Source organism: Callorhinus ursinus, unplaced genomic scaffold, assembly GCF_003265705.2.
Source record: "Callorhinus ursinus isolate GAN/ISIS: 27379988/994484 unplaced genomic scaffold, GSC_fseal_2.0 scaffold121, whole genome shotgun sequence".
NCBI classification, from domain to species: domain Eukaryota; kingdom Metazoa; phylum Chordata; class Mammalia; order Carnivora; family Otariidae; genus Callorhinus; species Callorhinus ursinus.
Window position 1 is genome coordinate 161,906 of NW_027397183.1, and position 13,252 is coordinate 175,157.

Sequence of the window (13,252 nt, forward strand, 5' to 3'; positions counted from 1 at the left end):
GCCATTGTCTGCACCTACCCGCTGGCGGCCCCTTAGAGATCTACTCCACTTAGCTCACCAACTGCTCAAGATGGCTACAGGAACACTTCCGGCATCTTCCCGAACTAGGCCCGCCTTCATTTGCGTATTTTCACCGCGCCGGGGGCGGGACTTAGACTTAGCTTTTGATTGGTCAATTTAACTAGCGACTTTTCCCCTCCGCGACAGTTTCCCGAGGTGCCTAGTGCCTGAGCGGCACAGACGAGAGTAAGAAGGAAGGCAAGATGGCGGACGTGCTGGATCTTCACGAGGCTGGGGGCGAGGATTTCGCCATGGATGAGGATGGGGACGGTGAGGACAGTGCAGGCGGCTGCGGGAAGCGGGGAAGGTGCGAGAGAAGGGACTCATAGGAAGATAATTTCCTTTCCCGGCAGGGAGGATGGGATTCGGGGAATCGGGTTTCAGTTGGATTAGAGACAGCGCCCCCTTCGGGAGGAATGTGGGTGGGACCGGGAAGGGAATGGGAGTGGAGGTGGTGGGGCAGCTTTCAGATAATGTGTCCGTAAAGAGACTATTGTTACAAATACTTGTTATTTTTGTTACTCATTCTTTCACTTCTGGGGCTCCAGAGAGCATCCACAAACTGAAAGAAAAGGCGAAAAAACGGAAGGGCCGCGGCTTTGGCTCCGGTGAGTGTGGGGAAAATGGGTCTAGAATGGCGACATTCTACGAGTTTTGGAGTCCCCATTCAGACTCATGGGGAACAGTGGGAGAATGGATTTCTGGTGATCTCTTGTATGTTCCATATAGAAGAAGGGTCTCGAGCACGGATGCGTGAAGATTATGACAGCGTGGAACAGGATGGTGATGAACCTGGACCGCAACGCTGTAAGTAAAATGTAGCCTGTAGGGAATCTGTTTGTAGGGAATTATGGACCAATGAAATAAAACCCAGTAGGAATGGGGTCGGAGATACCTTAACCAGTCTCTGGAATCCCCACTTACTCCACTCTTGTGATCTTGCTTGAAGTTTTTCTCTTGTGCTCAAACCTCCCTCCCTCCCCAACAGCTGTTGAAGGCTGGATTCTCTTTGTCACTGGAGTCCATGAGGAAGCCACTGAAGAAGACATCCATGACAAATTTGCAGAGTACGGGGAAATAAAAAACATCCACCTCAACCTGGACAGGCGTACAGGATACCTGAAGGTATCCTAAGCGACACCCTATTGCCTCTCTTCCCCCATAACCTTTAGATAGCTTTGATAGTTCTCCCGTGTTTCTTGTGATTGGCCAAGAGCAAAGTTAAAATGAGATTGGAAATTGATTTTGTCAGACATAGCAAAGAGACGGAAACAGACACATTTTGTATGTACAATAAGGATATATGATGTACATTTGTTTAAAGTTTATAGATTTTTGTATTTGAGTATGAGTTTAGATTTGAGGAAGAGGATACTTAGGTGGTGTTTGGTGGAATATGAGAGTTTTGATCTCTGTCTTTTCACTTGTCCCAGGGGTATACTCTAGTTGAGTATGAAACATACAAGGAGGCCCAGGCTGCTATGGAGGGACTCAATGGCCAGGATTTGATGGGACAGCCGATCAGTGTGGACTGGTGTTTTGTTCGGGGTCCACCCAAGGGCAAGAGGAGGTAAAGTGGAGAGGGCAAACTATCTTGGTGAAGGGAACATGAGCAAAACAGAATAAGGATGTTGTATTATGTTCCTCTGATGGGCCCTTCCTTTACCCTAGAGGTGGCCGAAGACGCAGCAGGAGTCCAGACCGGAGGCGGCGCTGAGAGGTCCTCTGTTGTCCAGATGTTCTCTCCAGAGATTCTACTTGGCCATGCAGCCTTGGAGAAATAGGGCAGGGGTAGAACTCACTGTGTTAATATTTAATCTCTCACCCGACTTGCTTAGTGGGTTGGTTTTTGTTTTTGTTTTTGTTTTTGAGTTAGGAATAAATGTCCCATTTTTGTTTTGTACATTTAAAATTACTTTCCTCTTCTAACATTGCCAGCTCGGAAGCACTATTTACAGTAAGGCAGTTTGGGTCACTGTGAAGATACTTCTTGGGCCTCAATTCTGTTTGAATTTCTACATTAGATATAGTCTCAAGTTTCAGCTAGGGTCAAAGTAGAGACACTGCTCAGTACTTCTTTTTCTTGGAAGCTAAGAGAGCCTGGGTAGAAGTGAGGTGTTCTTGTGATATTAAAGCATAATTATTTTGTTCTTGTATACTCTGTTCCATGCAAATGGATGTTACAGGAATGTCTCTCCTGTTTCTCCTGTCCTTCCTGCTGCCATGTTTGTTTGTACTTGCAGCTGTCTAAGGGCTTGAATCTCCTGTCAGGGCATTCTCTCAGAACGTTTTGCCCTGGAAGAGTCTATACTAAGTTCTTGGTGCCTTCTTCGGCAGTCAAGGGTGAAGGCTCCATAGAGGAGAGGATCCAGAGGAGCATCGAGGAGGCCAAAAAGGAAAAGGATGTGGCTGAGGCTGGGGGGAACTTCAGTTAGCATGGTGGGAGAGAACCAGTACCACAGGCCCAGCAGGTAATAAGGTGTCCAGCAGAGGACGAAGGTCAGCAAGACAAGGAAGGCCAGTCGCAGGGCCCGCAGGCGAACACGGGAGCGATTGTCTAAGGAGCAACGGAGGGCAAATTCACCAGCAGGGGCTGGGAATTTAGAAAACACTCAAATTCAGAACCACTCAGCTTCTGAATTGAGTGTAGGATGAACAGGCAGGGATGGTGAGCTGGAGTTCTCCTGATACAAGGAAGAGAATGTGGCAAATAGGAGTTAATGTTGCACATCCTCTTCCCTTCCCAGACTGGGACTGTATGCTCCCCCCTCTCCCCTAGGGAGTATGACAGACATGCTGGAGGAAAGGTTTTGATTGAGGTGTGGTATTATGAAGCTGCTAAGACTACTTGAAGACTTGATGGTGTCCACGACTAAAGGAGAACACTGATCACCTTTCTCCTTAATCTTGCCTGGCTAACTCAACAATGGAGGGTGGCTAGAGGCTGGTTATAATCGGAGGCATTTAGAAAATACTTGTAGCATCAGGTGCTAGAGGGATGGTTATGATGTCACTTTTGGTTTGATAGAAAACTATTAGATCAGTAAATGAGGCTAGAGGCAATAGTTTTTAGGGTATGGGTTAGGGCCCGGAGATTGGAGTCTTAGCATGGTTCCCCTTCCTTGTCTGGGCACTAGACACCCTGAGGACAATGTGGCTATAGCAGACAGTCATGGCAGTCAGTGGCAGCAGAAAGAGGCAGCAGAAGGTGAAGAGGTTATAGGTGATCTCTTGCCATCGAGCCTTGAAGCTGCCTTTGGTGACACGCTAAGTGAACGGGCCTGGGCCAGCTCGGCGGACGGTGTGGAACAGGAACAGCTGGAGTGGAGTTTGAGGACTATTAGAACTGGTCCCCCTTCACCCTTTTCCCCGGTCACACTATCCCAGTTCATCCTTAATTCTCTGCAAAGCTGGGTAGTGCTGAGTTCATCCATAGTGCCATATTTAAAAGGTTCAAAACTTGAGAATCCCTGTCTTCCCCTTAGGCTACGGGACTTAAAGAATCTTGCCTCCTCCAGTACTGTTCTGACATTGCGCTTTGTAAAAGGATGTTTCTACCACCTCACCAACATTTTTAGCTGAAATGATTTTTTTGATGTGTCTAATTCTGTGGAAAAAGAAATTTTGTATAAAATGGGTGCTGCTAAAATTTCAGGCCATTTTGCAGCCACTCTGTGAAGTGACCTTTAGTGATAGTCTTATGTACAGTAACTATAACAGTGAAACAATGTTAAGTAATAAAATTTAACATTTTCCAAATGCTGTTGGCTTCCCCTTCCCCTTTTTGGTAAATTGCTGAGATTTTGGCTAAAGAGTATTTTTCAGTTTAGAGCTTCAGGGTTAGTACCTTGATTCAGGTAAGGCAGATTGAGTCACTGTTAGTTTGATAAAAGTCAAGCTTAGTGGGTCTCTGATTCCTAGATCTAAGGCATTTGGGAAAGTGATTTCAGCAGGCGTGAGGGACTTTTAGGAAAGGTGAATAGTATCAGCCACAGACACAGTTTTATGAATGGCTTGGAGTTACGATCAGCTACTCTGAGCTAGTTGGGGAGTCATCTTTCCCCTTTGCCTGTCTTGAGTCCATATATCTGTAGGTTTTTTGATTGGTTGGTTTGGTTTCTTTTTGCACTATGCCTAGATGTACCTGACATCTTGTGAAAAGGGGTTTAAAAATAAGCAAGGCTCCTGGACTTAGAGTTTGGTCTGTAGCCCTACCTCTGCCTTTCCTTCTCCCTATTTTATACAGTTTATCACCCACTACAGAAACCTTCCTTTCAACCACTTATGATACTTAGAAACTTGAGCCTTCAAAGATAATTTCTAACTATTCCAATAACTCCCTCACCACACTACCACCACACTTAAAAAAAGGTTTTTTTTATTGACATATTAGTCCTTGAAGGTAAGATTAATATTTTTTTTAAGATTTATTTATTTATTTATTTGAGAGAAAGAATGAGAGAGAGAGAGAGCACATGAGAGGGGGGAGGGTCAGAGGGAGAAGCAGACTCTCCGCTGAGCAGGGAGCCCGATGCAGGGCTCGATCCCGGGACTCCAGGATCATGACCCGAGCCGAAGGCAGTCGCCCAACCAACTGAGCCACCCAGGCGCCCGGTAAGATTAATATTTTAAATAGAACATATGGGCAATGCAGAATTTATACAACAGGATGCTAATTTGGAACCAAAAATACCATCTTTTGCACATGTATCATAATGTCATCAGTTTGCCATTGAAACAAATGGAGATTGCAGTTGTCAGAATGTGACAAATGATGAAACTCCTATCTAATATCTTGCAGCCCATTGGTTTCAAGTGATTTAGCCAAAGTCATATAGCTAGTTAGTAGAGCCTAGACTCAGAAAAAAACAAAGTAAAACAATGCAACAAAAACAGGCTTCTACCTCCCAGTCCACATCTAAAATTTGCTTCATATAAACAATTGTAATACCTTTTGCACTGAGGCAGCAATGCTGCTTTTTAAAGCTTTGGGTAGCAGAGGTCCTGCTTGCAGCATTGTTAGAAGCACTGTTTGTCTTAGAACTATAGTCAGACTAACTTTTGGTAGTTATATTTCTAATATTTGAGGATTTATTTTTTTTTAAAGATTTTATTTATTTGAGAGAGAGAATGAGAGAGAGCACGAGAGGGAAGAGGGTCAGAGGGAGAAGCAGGCTCCCCGCTGAGCAGGGAGCCCGATGTGGGACTCGATGTGGGACTCCAGGATCGTGACCTGAGCCGAAGGCAGCCGCCCAACCAACTGAGCCACCCAGGCGCCCTCTAATATTTGAGGATTTAAATCATATTTTAAATCTGATTCTATAATGCATTGTCATTCCAGAGCCCCTTCTAGGTAGATTCCTAATCGTGGTCTCCCAAGATGCTGCTCTACTCCTTCCCCTCAGAGGGTAGTGGTGGTTTTGGTTTGGGTCTTAAAGGAATTGCTTCATATTTCATTTTTTTTTTTCTAGATTTCTAGTTCATTGTCAATACATGAGATTTGATAACTGGTACTCAAGTTCAGATGCTCCATTTTCTTTCTAGTTTTCTTTCCAGTTTTCACAATAAAGCTAGAGTAAAAAATACAAATCTCATTATGTGACTCTCCATCTTTTATCTTAGTGTCTCTCTACTGCCCTCAGGATGAAGTACAACCTTAATATCTATGACGTGGCTCTTCCTTCCCATCCAGGCTCATTACTCACCCATTTTCTTTCTTTCTTTTTAAGATTTTATTTATTTATTTGATGCAGAGAGAGAGAGGGAGAAGCAGGCTCCCCACTGAGCAAGGAGCCCGACGTGGGGCTCGATCCCAGGACCCCGGGATCATGACCTGAGCTGAAGGCAGCTACTTAACTGGCTGAGCCACCCAGGCGCCCACTCACCCATTTTCTAGACCTCAACTCTAGCGACAACTACTTTGAATTCCTCTACCTTCCACCCTCCCCAGCATTCCTCCTGTTTTAACTTGTCTCACACCTCTCTTATTTTAATCAAAAACAATCCGTTTTAATGTCTTTGAGAAGTTTTCCCTGACTGTCCAAGAGCGGGTCAGACATTCTCATTGTTCTTTAGCTCCTTATGCTTACCTTTAGCATAATGCTTTACTGCGTACTGTATTATAATTGCATACTAATATGTCTTCTGCACTAGTCTAAGTTTCCTGAAGGCAGGTCTTTGCTGCTCAATCCTTGATAGAGCATTAGGGTGTGCCTAGGGGTGATTAACATTATTTTTTGAATGGAGAGTGACTGTACCACAGAGTTTTAACCAAAGCCCCTGACTTCACTGTCTTCTTTATAGACCCCCATATATGTTTTATCCCTAGAGTTTCTGCAACAGTCTCCTGAAGAAGCTGGGAGGATGCAAAAAGGCATAGATAGAGGGTACTGCTTTGAAGATGTAGGCTCTTAATAGAGATACAGATTAACATGCAATGATCTTAATTTGCAAGACAGCAGAGGCTCCCCTCTGAGCATTAATGGGTGACCACTGGTCAAGCACACCCCTCGACAACAAACGCTCTTGTTGTTTACCCAAATTATTGTCCAGTCTACCCTTGAGTCCCAACAAGTCACTCACCTGGGGCAAGGCAAGCAGGAAACTAAGTCCCCAGGCAGTCCCCAGAAGTTTCCTTCCAGCTGAGCGGGGTCCAAGCTGGTGCAGTACGGCTGCCTGACGGTCAAGTCCAATGACCACAGGCAGGAAAGCTGCAGCATACACGGCCATCAGTTTCAGGAACATGAGTGTCCGACATGCGATGTCCCTGGCCAGCCACTGAACGGTGATATTCCAGATGGCATCTAGGGGCATAACCACAAAAGTGACTAGTAAGTCAGCAGCTGCTAAGTGGGCAAAGAGTCGTCGTACAGGGGAGGGGCGGAGTTGGCCGGGTTGTGGCCGAGTCACTGACCAAAGGACGGTCAGGTTCCCTGCAGCTGAAGAAATGAACAGCACAATGGTCACTCCCACTCGGACCTTGGCTGCACCTGAGAAGGTGGGCAGCTCAGAGCCCTCCACCTCTACTCCCGATCCCGCCCAGACCTCCTCCCCCGCTGCTAACCCCGGGGTCGGGGGGGGGGGGTGTGTGCCATTGCCTGCAGACATGGTGACCTGGAAGGGAAAGGGGTGGGAGGACGAAGTGTTAGTATGAAGCGGTTAGCTTCGTCCACTGATTCTTCGCCCTCCTTATTAGGATCTGAAGCTGGTTATTGCGAATTTCGTCCATTAAAGCCTCTGTCTCCGGAGACTCAATCTGTATCCTGGAGGTCACCTGCCCAAATGTCAGGGTCCCGCAGGGAACAGGGATCTGGTGCTGGCTTCTACTTCCATAGACTTCTTTAGCCCCTACAGCCCTGGGTTCGGCCGCAGCGCTTGTGTGTTTGTGTGTGCGTTGCGGGTGTTCTGGAAGCACCCCCGGGGCAACCCTACCCCAGCTGCGCAGGCAAGACGCTGCCGTGCCTTCTCGCCCCGCCCCTGCTGCAAGCCCCGCCCCTGGTCCAGAATATTTAAAGAAGAATGTACCGCCGGAAGTGTGCTTAGAAAATAGAGGCGATCCGATAAGCGTATATTCTGACAGAGACCCACCGAAAAACACCCTGGTGTTGGTCCAGAGACAAACGCTTCTTGTTCTGAAATTCCGAGGCCGGCCTCACTCGCTCTCTTTTCTGGCGATATTTGTCCCTCGTGAGACACCGTTGATCGTCCAGGAGGCGTGACAAGGGGCGGGCAGTGGGGCGGGCGCGGGGCTGCGGAGCCAGGCCTGCCGCTGTCATGGACGCCTGGGTTCGCTTCAGTGCTCAGAGCCAGGCCCGGGAGCGGCTGTGTAGGTGCGGCCCCAATAGGAAGGGGGGTGGGGACAGAGGAAGATCCTCGTGAGGCGAGGTCCGTTCATACTACGGGGGGTCAAAAGGGGTCAGCTCGGGCTACGGGGGCCCGGACGGACCGCCAGGTGCTGATTTGAGCGGGCCGTGAGGAGATGATTCGTTTCTGCTCACCGGAAAGATGGGGAAACTGAGGCACGAGTGGGCCAGCGGGGAGGCCGCTCAGGGTGGCCATGTCCACATAAGACCAGCACTTTACTCACTGGGCGGTGGTGGCGTGAGGAGCGTTCGCCCCGTGATGGATAGCCGGACTCTGCCTCCCAGAGCTGAGTGGCTTTAAGTTCCCTCGTCCCCTCACCCTGCTGTCATCCGGGGACTCCTCTGCCTCCGCCCTGTCTTCGTTCTCGAGTCAGCTAGAGGGCCTTGAAATCTCCTAGTTCACCTATTCTGAAGAATAATCCCTCCACCTGTTCCCCACTCCCTTACATGTCATGTACATGCTCACACTGATGTGCTCGTGATGGACCCCCTGCTGCCTTCACAGTCCCCTTCAGACTTCATCATTGTCAAATCTCTTATTTTCTCAACTCCAAGTAATGCCCCCAACTCCTTTTCTAGGCTCCTTTTTATCCTTAACGCCTTTCCCTTCCCCTGGCCTGAAGGAGAAACGGTAAGAAGTGGGCATAAAGAGGAGGAAAGGGAATGGTCTCAAACTGGGAAAAAGGGAAGTCGATACTTTACTTTGGAAGACACTTTTGAGGGGTAGGTTAGGGACGTCTCCGCCTTACCTTGCCTGGCCTCTTCTCCAGGGCCGCCCAGTATGCCTGCTCCCTTCTTGGCCATGCACTACAGAAACATGGGGCCAGTCCCGAGTTACAGAAACAAATTCGACAGCTGGAGGGTCATCTGAGCCTAGGAAGAAAGCGTAAGTAACCGCGCTTTTGCTTTATTACTCCCACACTTCCTCCATCCCCAGCTATTCTCTTTTAGTCCTTCCTTCCTGTTCTTGACCTTCTCTGCCAGTTCTTCCCCCTTATTTGGCTCTGCATGCCTCTTCATTGAAATAAGAGAGCAGGGGTAAGAGACTAATGAAGGATTGGAGAGCATGGGGCAAGTTTGAGAAAACCAAACTGGAACACAAATTAAAATTTGAAGAAAAAAAATTTTGAACTGTTTTTCTTCTTTTTTAAAAGAATTGTAATTATTGTTTCTGTCACTTGCTCGACTTTCACCTTCTTGCTTCCTCTTTCTCTGTGTCTCACTCTCTGCCTCTCCTTCCAAATCCTTGCTTCTCCTTGCTAATCTCCACAAGTTCTACGCCTGGGTAACTCAGCAGATGCCCTTGAGTCAGCCAAACGAGCTGTGCACTTATCAGATGTTGTCCTGAGATTCTGCATCACTGTTAGTCACCTCAATCGAGCCTTGTACTTCGCCTGTGACAATGTCCTGTGGGCTGGAAAATCTGGACTAGCCCCCCGTGTGGATCAGGAGAAGTGGGCCCAGCGTTCATTCAGGTTTGATATCCTTTTATCCTACAAGAACTTTGGTATTTCCCACACTGCATAGCTTGCCTTTTATGAGCGAAAGATCTTTCAGGGTCTTCCCAGAATATACACATCTTAATCACTTGGCTTCCGATCTTCATTTAGATTTTAAACTATCAGAGAATAGTGAATGGAGGCTCAGGAAGACAGATGTTCTTCCATGATGAATGACTGAGATTGGGCAAGACAAGATATTATATTGCTTTAAATCTGTTTCTGTCTGTACCACAGGTTATGCCTCTCACTGCCTGCTCATTCATTCATTCTAAAAATATTGAGGAGGTGTTTACTATGGGCTAGGGAATAAAGCAAAGAGTCAGATAGGGTTCCCATTCTCACTAAGCTTCTAGTCTAGTGGGGGAGTCATATTAAGACAACCACCAAACCAATTATTTGTAGAAATGTACAGGGTGTTATGAGGTATATAACAAAGGGAGCTGATTTCGACTGAAAGGCCAGGGAAGAACTCTTTGAGAAGTAATGTTTTAGTTCAGATTTGAAGTCTGAAAAGAAGTTAGGCAAAGTAAACAGTAGCAGAGAAGACCTCCTCAAACAGAAAATAGCCCATTCTAAGGCTTTAAACCAAGAAAGATTTTGTGGAATTAGAGAAATAGAAAGAAAATCAGCATGATGGAGAGTATTGAGTGAAGGGCATAATTTGAACTGGAGATGTGGAGGGGACCAGATCACATGCAAGGCCTCTTCGGCAATGGTAGGATTTTTGGTTTAGTTTTGTTTAAATTTTATCCTAAGTACAATGGGTTCTGAACAGGGATGTGACATGATTCGAATTGTGTTTAAAGAAGATCTCTCTTGCTGCAGTGCAAAATGAATTGCAGTAGGGCAAAAGAGAAGGAGATGCCCTAATATGGCCAAGAGATGATGTTGGCTTAGACTAAGGTGCCAGCTAGGCGCCCCTAGAGTTCATTTTAAATGGGATAGGAAGGAAGCCATGGTGAGTTTTAAGAAGGGGAGTAATGATGTGATTTACTATGTGAAATTAGATTGTTGGGGGCAGGGGGCAAGGGGAGACCAGTTAAATGACTAAAGTAGTAGTTCAAGCAACAGGCGCTGGTGGCTGAGGCTGCCGGTGGGGTGTAAGAGAGAGAGATGTGATTGGATTCAGGATGTGTTTTGGAGGTAGGACAATTACACTGAGTACAGACCACTATTGTCGGAGTGAACATAGACAGTTGGGGCGCCTGGGTGGCTCAGTCACTTGAGCATCTGGCTCTTGGTGTCTGCTCAGGTCACCATCTCATGGTTGATCGGTTGGTTGTGGGATCGAGCCCCCTTCTCCCCTGGCCTCGGGCTCTGTGCTCAGTGCTCAGTGGGAGTCTGCTTCAGGTTCTTTCTCCCTCTCCTGCTGCCCCTCCCCACTCATGCTCTCTCTCTAAAATAAATAAATAAAATCTTAAAAAAAAAAAAACCCACAAACCATAGACTGTTCATTGGTTGGTTGGTTGGTTTTTTTAAAGATTTTATTTATTTATTTGACAGAGAGAGACACAACGAGAGAGGGAACACAAGCAGGGGGAGTGGGAGAGAGAGAAGCAGGCTTCCCACCAAGCAGGGAGCCCAATGGAGGGCTTGATCCCAGGACCCTGGGATCATGACCTGAGCCGAGGCAGACGCTTAATGACTGAGCCACCCAGGTGCCCCTGTTTGTTTGTTTTTTAAGAAGGCTTCAATGTGGGCCTGAACCCAGGACCCTGAGATCAAGACCTAAGCTGAGACCAAGAGTTTAATGCTTAACCGACTGAGCCACCCAGGCGCCCCTGGTTTTTTGTTTTTTTTTTTTCAGATTTATTTATATATTTATTTGTCAGAGACAGAGCACAGAAGCAGGGGGAGTGGCAGGGAGAGGGAGAGGGAGAAGCAAGCTCCCTGCTGAGCAAGGAGTGCGACGCGATGCAGGACTCCATCCCAAGATGCTGGGATCATGACCTGAGCCGAAGGCAGACGTTTAACCAACTGAGCCACCCAGGCATCCCTGTTTGTTTGTTTTTTAAGTAATTTCTACACCCAACATGGGGCTCAAACTCACGACCCCAAGATGAAGAGTAGCTTTACTGACTGAGTAGCCAGGAGCCCCAAACATAGACTGTTCTTAAGGAATTGATAAATATAACACATTTAGCAAGTTGATTAATACTTCTGGGCCTTGCTTTTTGTTTTTGTTTGTTTGTTTTAACAAAATGATGGGATTTAAAAGATCTATAATGTCTCTGAGTCTCTCAAACAACTGAAGCTTGTTCTCTGAAAACATTTGCATTATTATAGTTCAAGTTGAATGTGTGTGTGTGCTAACGGTTTGCCAAGTGGACAAGTGAAATTTGAGGGTGTTCTTGGAAGGTTCGATGATGCTCATGACTTTAAGCCAGGATCTTCAGGTACATGTAAACACAGATTAGTTACAGAAAGCTGGGAAGACATCCCTAATAGTGGGTAGTAGCACTTACCGCTGGTGTTCTTACATATGATTTGCACTTTGCACTGTGAAGGAAAAAATGTTTAAGTATTCTGTTTGATATGCTAAGTGGCTACATGTGCCTTACTGACTCTTGCCTGTTTATCCCAGGTACTATCTGTTTTCCCTCATCATGAATTTGAGCCGTGATGCATATGAGATTCGCCTACTGATGGAGCAAGAGTCTTCAGCTTGTAGCCGGCGACTGAAGGGTTCCGGAGGAGGAGCCCCAGGAGGAATTGAAACTGCAGGACCTGGGGGTCCAGGAACTCCAGGAAGAGGCTTGCCTCAACTGGCTCTCAAGCTTCAGCTCCGAGTCCTGCTCTTGGCTCGGGTCCTCCGAGGTCATCCCCCACTTCTGCTGGATGTGGTCAGAAATGCCTGTGATCTTTTCATTCCACTGGACAAACTGGGCCTCTGGCGCTGTGGCCCTGGGATTGTGGGCCTTTGTGGCCTCGTGTCCTCCATCCTGTCTATTCTTACTCTGATCTGCCCTTGGCTACGACTCAAGCCCTGATATTCTGGTACAGGATAAGGAGGGGATCTGAATTGGTAAGATGGAATCTTAGATCATCCCTAATGTACCAGCCTCATTCTAATTCTACTCCTTGGTTAAAGTTAAGATCCCAAGAGTTCGGGGTAGAGGGAGGAGCTTTGGGGAAGGTGAGGTGAAGAGAAGTGTCTTGTGAAGTCGATGGGATAATTCTGATGTTCAGATCTTCTGGGGCTTTTGCTTTTTCCTCCTTCATTGCAATGTCTATGTCGCTCTTGACCCCTTTTACTTTGTGTTTCTTGAGTCTATTTAAGATTCTGTCTCTGCATCTGTTTTTTACCTTCTCAATTTGCTGTCCTAGGAATTTAATCAGCAGAATCACTTTTTTGGTAGGGGAGGTAGAAGGTGTAGTCTGTTGTAAGGTTCTAACTGCCTTCTTTTTCCTCACAAAGGTGACTTGTGGCAGATTTTACCCCCTTCAAATGCCACCAAATCGTAACTTTAGAGACTTCATGTCCCAGTGGATTCTCCCCTCATGCACCAGAGGTAGTTTGATACTTCCTCCTTCATGTCTGCATCACCAGCCTCCCTCATGACTTGGCCCTTCCCTCTACTCACACCTGCAGATTTCTGCTTACACTTTTATTTCAGGGCTTTGTTCCCTAGCTTGTTCTCACCCCTTCTTTGCCTCTCCAGAAGGATGCTGTGTCTAGCATCTTGCTGTAAATACTGTACAGTGATTCTGTGTAAATAGCTGTGGCCGTGCCCACGATGGGGAGCAAGCCTTCCAGGTCAGCACATTAAAGGTCCGTTTGCTCATCAATGTTTGGTCTGGTCCCATGTGTTCTGGTCATCTGAGGTC

General features: G+C 46.8%; 3 protein-coding genes across 5 annotated transcripts; 2 read left to right on the plus strand and 1 right to left on the minus strand.

Annotated features, from left to right (window-relative positions):
• Positions 1 to 201: 201 nt before the first annotated feature.
• RBM8A (RNA binding motif protein 8A) lies at positions 202 to 3,819 on the plus strand. Of its 2 annotated transcripts, none has more exons than XM_025858468.2 (6): positions 202 to 330; positions 609 to 668; positions 790 to 867; positions 1,049 to 1,185; positions 1,494 to 1,630; positions 1,732 to 3,819. In XM_025858468.2, exons 1-6 carry the CDS (start codon positions 264 to 266, stop codon positions 1,775 to 1,777), a joined length of 525 nt encoding a protein of 174 aa, XP_025714253.1. In that variant the 5' UTR covers positions 202 to 263; the 3' UTR covers positions 1,778 to 3,819. The 2 variants fall into 2 exon arrangements, with proteins under 2 accessions (XP_025714253.1, XP_025714254.1); XM_025858469.2 differs by having other exon boundaries at positions 793 to 867.
• On the minus strand, positions 1,903 to 7,467 carry LOC112813422 (gonadotropin-releasing hormone II receptor-like). Its single transcript, XM_025858470.2, is given in 3 exon segments — positions 1,903 to 2,655; positions 3,170 to 3,378; positions 6,643 to 7,467. Coding segments are annotated over 3 exon segments (1,149 nt in total). The 5' UTR covers positions 7,168 to 7,467; the 3' UTR covers positions 1,903 to 2,240.
• Positions 7,468 to 7,597: 130 nt separating this feature from the next.
• PEX11B (peroxisomal biogenesis factor 11 beta) lies at positions 7,598 to 13,213 on the plus strand. Of its 2 annotated transcripts, none has more exons than XM_025858467.2 (4): positions 7,598 to 7,889; positions 8,693 to 8,808; positions 9,196 to 9,397; positions 12,009 to 13,213. In XM_025858467.2, exons 1-4 carry the CDS (start codon positions 7,834 to 7,836, stop codon positions 12,412 to 12,414), a joined length of 780 nt encoding a protein of 259 aa, XP_025714252.1. In that variant the 5' UTR covers positions 7,598 to 7,833; the 3' UTR covers positions 12,415 to 13,213. The 2 variants fall into 2 exon arrangements, with proteins under 2 accessions (XP_025714252.1, XP_073745997.1); XM_073889896.1 differs by lacking the exon at positions 7,598 to 7,889 and adding an exon at positions 7,961 to 8,078.
• The last annotated feature ends 39 nt before the right edge of the window (positions 13,214 to 13,252 follow it).

Excerpts from the sequence above, each read along its gene's own strand:
- RBM8A (XM_025858468.2), top strand. The coding sequence starts at position 264 with ATGGCGGACGTGCTGGATCTTCACGAGGCTGGGGGCGAGGATTTCGCC. Across the intron at positions 669-789 it reads GGGCCGCGGCTTTGGCTCCG|AAGAAGGGTCTCGAGCACGG; the intron begins GTGAGTGTGGGG and ends TGTTCCATATAG. Across the intron at positions 868-1,048 it reads TGAACCTGGACCGCAACGCT|CTGTTGAAGGCTGGATTCTC; the intron begins GTAAGTAAAATG and ends CCTCCCCAACAG.
- PEX11B (XM_025858467.2), top strand. The coding sequence starts at position 7,834 with ATGGACGCCTGGGTTCGCTTCAGTGCTCAGAGCCAGGCCCGGGAGCGG. Across the intron at positions 7,890-8,692 it reads GCCCGGGAGCGGCTGTGTAG|GGCCGCCCAGTATGCCTGCT; the intron begins GTGCGGCCCCAA and ends CCTCTTCTCCAG. Across the intron at positions 8,809-9,195 it reads TCTGAGCCTAGGAAGAAAGC|TTCTACGCCTGGGTAACTCA; the intron begins GTAAGTAACCGC and ends AATCTCCACAAG.